General features: G+C 48.3%; 1 protein-coding gene across 1 annotated transcript; it reads right to left on the reverse strand.

Moving 5' to 3' along the window:
- Window positions 1-2,700: 2,700 nt before the first annotated feature.
- Window positions 2,701-3,117, reverse strand: LOC138902863 (uncharacterized). Its single transcript, XM_070190763.1, has one exon. It carries the CDS (start codon window positions 3,115-3,117, stop codon window positions 2,701-2,703), a length of 417 nt encoding a protein of 138 aa, XP_070046864.1.
- Window positions 3,118-4,097: the final 980 nt, after the last annotated feature.

Genomic DNA, 4,097 nt, shown 5'->3' on the forward strand with positions numbered 1-4,097 from the left:
CTTGGATGAATAGAATACCGAGAACTGCGTGCCTCCTCTTGGATCTTCTCCCTCAAGCCATCAACATTAGGAACACATAGGCGACCCTGGAGTCACAGAACACCATCATCACCGATATTAACCTCCTTGGCAGCACCCCTGTAGTACCGTCTCTCTGAGAACCAACAAGTGCGGATCATCAAACTGGCGAGCCTTAATCTGCTCGAATAGTGAAGACTGAGCGACGACGCATACAAGAACTCAGCTGGCTAACAGCCTTAATCTGTTAGCCAAGGACTAAATGTCCAAAGCTAGTGGCCTCTTTTCCACTGAAATGAATGCCAAACTACCCATACTCTCTGCCTTTCTGCTCAAGGCATCTGCAACTACATTCGCCTTGCCCGGATGATAAAGGATGGTAATATCATAATCCTTTAGTAACTCAAGCCACCTGCGCTGCCTCAAATTGAGATCTCTCTACTTGAACAAATGCTGCAAGTTATGATGATCAGTGTAAACCTCACAGGAAACCCCATAAAGATAATGCCTCCAGATCTTAAGAGCATGAACAATCATGACCAACTCCAAATCGTGTACAGGGTAATTCTTCTCATGGGGCTTCAGCTAACGTGAAGCATATGCAATAACTCGCCCCTCCTGCATCAATACACAACCCAACCCAACGCATGAAGTGTCGCAATACACAATATACATCCCCAAACTGGAAGGCAACACTAACACCGGTGCTGAAGTCAAGGCGGTCTTGAACTTTTGAAAGCTCGCCTCACAATCATCGGACCATCGGAACGGAGCACCCTTCTGGGTCAATCTAGTCAAAGGTGCTGCAATAGATGAGAAGCCCTCCATAAACTTGTGATAATAAACCGCTAACTCCAAGAAGCTCCTGATCTCAGTCGCTGTGGTAGGACGCGGCCAACTCTGAACTGCCTCGATCTTCTTGGGGTCTACCTTAATACCCTCTCCTGATACAACATGCCCCAAGAATTCCACGAAATCCAACCAGAACTCACACTTGGAGAACTTAGCATATAGCTTATGTTTCCGCAAGGTCTGAAGCACCACTTTCAAATGCTGCTCATGCTCTTTCATGCTACGCGAGTAGATCAAAATGTCATCAATGAAGACAATGATAAATGAATTAATATACAGCCTAAACACTCAGTTCATCAAATCTATAAATACCGCCGGGGCATTAGTCAAACCGAAGGACATCACTGGAAACTCATAATGGCCATATCTAGTCTGGAAAGCCGTCTTTGGAACATCTGAATCACGAATCTTTAACTGGTGGTACCCCGATCTCAAATCAATCTTAGAGAACACCCTGGCACCCCGCAACTAGTCAAACAAATCATCAATACGTGGCAACGGGTACTTGTACTTGATGGTAACTTTGTTCAACTGGCGGTAATCAATGCACATCCGCATAGTCCAATATTTATTCATCACAAATAACACTGGTGCACCCCAAGCAGATACACTTGGTCTGACGAACCCCTTTGCTAGCAACTCCTCAAGTTGTTTCTTCAACTGGTTTAACTCTTTCAGAGCCATGTGGTACAGTGGAATAGATATAGGTTGGGTACCCGGAGCCAAATCAATACGGAAATCAATATCACGATCTGATAGGATGCGTGTGAGATCAGAAGGAAACACATAAGAGAACTCCTAGACCACAGGCACTGAATCAATCACCTGAGTCTCTGCAGTAGTATCCCGAACATAAGCTAGATAAGCCAAACACCCCTTCTCGACCATGTGTCAAGCCTTCAGATAGGAGATAACCCGACTAGATGTACTGACAGACAAACCCTTCCACTCCACTCTACGCAACTCTGGAATCACCAAGGTAACAGTCTTGGTATGGCAATCAAGGATGGCGTGATATGAAGATAACCAATCTATGCCCAGGATGACCTCAAAGTCGGTCATATTGAGCAACAGAAGATCCGCTCGGGTCTCATAACCACATAAAGTAACAATACAGGACTGATAGATCCGATTCACAACTACAGAATCGCCCACTAGTGTGGACATATAAACAGGAGTACCCAAGGACTCGCGAGGAACATCCAGAAAATGAGCAAACAGAGATGACACATATGAAGTAGACCCTGGATCAAATAATACCGAAGCATCCCTACCGTGGACAGAAATAATACCTGTGATCATGACATCTGAGGCCACTGCATCTGGTCTGGATGAGAAAGCATAGAATCTAGCTAGAGCGCCACCTGACTGGCCTCCACCTGCCTGGCCTCCACCTCTAGGACGGCCCCTACCCACCTGCCCTCTACCTCTGGGCGGCCGGACGGCTGGTGCAACTATTGGTGCTGTAATCATAGGCTGAGAACCCTGCTGCACTGCCTTGCCCCAAAACCTAGGGAAGAACCTTCGTACGTGGCTGAAATCCCCGCACTAGAAAGCACCTCTCGGTACGAAGGACTGCTGACCTGAAGTCTGACCCTGATGGCCTAAATACCCACTGGGGGAACCCTGAATAGCTGGTGGGCGGTAGGAACTCTCTGGCATGGCGCTGAAATAAGGTCAAACTGGAGCACCCCGAGGAGGCGGCAGTGCTGGATATGTGGGCCTGCTAGGCTGACCTCTCCCGAACTGACCCCTGCCCCTAGACGGAGCACCACTGAATCCTCCAGAATAACGAAACCGCTTATCCCGCGACATCTGCTCTCGGCCCCGCTAACGATAACCATCAATCCTCTGAGCTATCTCCACAACCAGCTGGTAAGAAGTACCCATCTCAACCTCTCGGGCCATAGTGGCCTGAATACAAGAGTGCAACCCCGCAACAAACCTCCATACTCTCTTCGCCTCAGTAGGAAGTATCATAAGTGCATGACGAGACAACTCAGAGAATCTTGCCTCATAATCGGTCATTGATATCTTACCCTGCTGGAGCTGCTCAAACTGAAACCGTAACTCTTCCCTCTGGGAGGGTGGAATATACCTATCCAAGAAAAGGCGTGTAAACTGATCCCAAGTCAAGGGAAAAGAACCTACTGGTCTGCCAAGAAGATGAGACTGCCACCATCCACGAGCCCTGCCCTCCAGCTGGAAAGTAGTAAAATCCACCCCATAGGTCTCTAATATCCTCATGTTGTGCAGTCTGTCCCTGCACCGATCAATGAAATCCTGGGGATCCTCATGTCGCTCACCTCCGAAGACAGGAGGGTGTAGCCTAGTCCATCTATCCAATAGCTTCTGCGGCTCGCCGGCCACAGCTGCTCTGGGCTCAGGCACGGCTGCTGCCACTGGCTGGGCTTCGCCCACGAGTAGTGTGCCCGAGGTCTGATATACAGCAGCTGCATGCCCAGGAGCCTAAGCAGTAGGGGTCTGTGCTCCCCCTCCAGCCTGAGATATTGCTAGGTCTGCTAGAAATAAACTGGCCTGGGTCAGAGTATCCATGAACCGTAGCATACGACCCATGACCTCCGGGAAGCCCGGTGCTGACATAAAGTCTACCTGGGCTAGCTTTGCTGTAGGCACCTCGACCTGCTTCTCAATAATAGGATCCTCTACCGGATCCATTGGTGGCATGGCTATGGCAACTTTGGGACGTCCTCGTCCCCTACCTCGGGCCGGTGCCCTCCCCCGGCCTCTACCTTGGCCTCTAGCAATAGGGGGAGCAGCTCCTCCCGGGTCTGGAACATCCGCTGTGCGCGCTCAACATCTGTGAGAGAATAAGAGAAAGATACTTAGTATAACATCAACTGCACGGTAGGAGATAAAGAAAGAGTAGTTTCCTAACACCCTATAGCCTCTCGAAGATAAGTACGGACATCTCCGCACCGATCCTTACGACTCTATTAGGCCTGCTCATAACTTGTGAGACCTACGTGAACCTAGTGCTCTGATACCATGTTGTCACGACCCAATTTCTCCTATAGTCCGTGATGGCGCCCAGCATTACCGCTAGGCCAACAAACAGTGAACTAACCTTATGATTGTTTCTTTTAACATTTCAAAAATAGATGATTTTTAATTAGCGCATAAATAGGAAGTAAGGATTTAATAAGATGAGAGATAATTAATTTTAAGAGCAAGTGAGATAAGTAAATATCAAAAAAAAAGATCAT

This window comes from Nicotiana tomentosiformis, chromosome 12 (assembly GCF_000390325.3).
Source record: "Nicotiana tomentosiformis chromosome 12, ASM39032v3, whole genome shotgun sequence".
NCBI classification, from domain to species: Eukaryota; Viridiplantae; Streptophyta; class Magnoliopsida; order Solanales; family Solanaceae; genus Nicotiana; species Nicotiana tomentosiformis.

What these genes read in the sequence shown, in the direction of transcription:
- LOC138902863 (XM_070190763.1), bottom strand. Translation starts at nt 3,117, where the DNA reads ATGAGGATATTAGAGACCTATGGGGTGGATTTTACTACTTTCCAGCTG.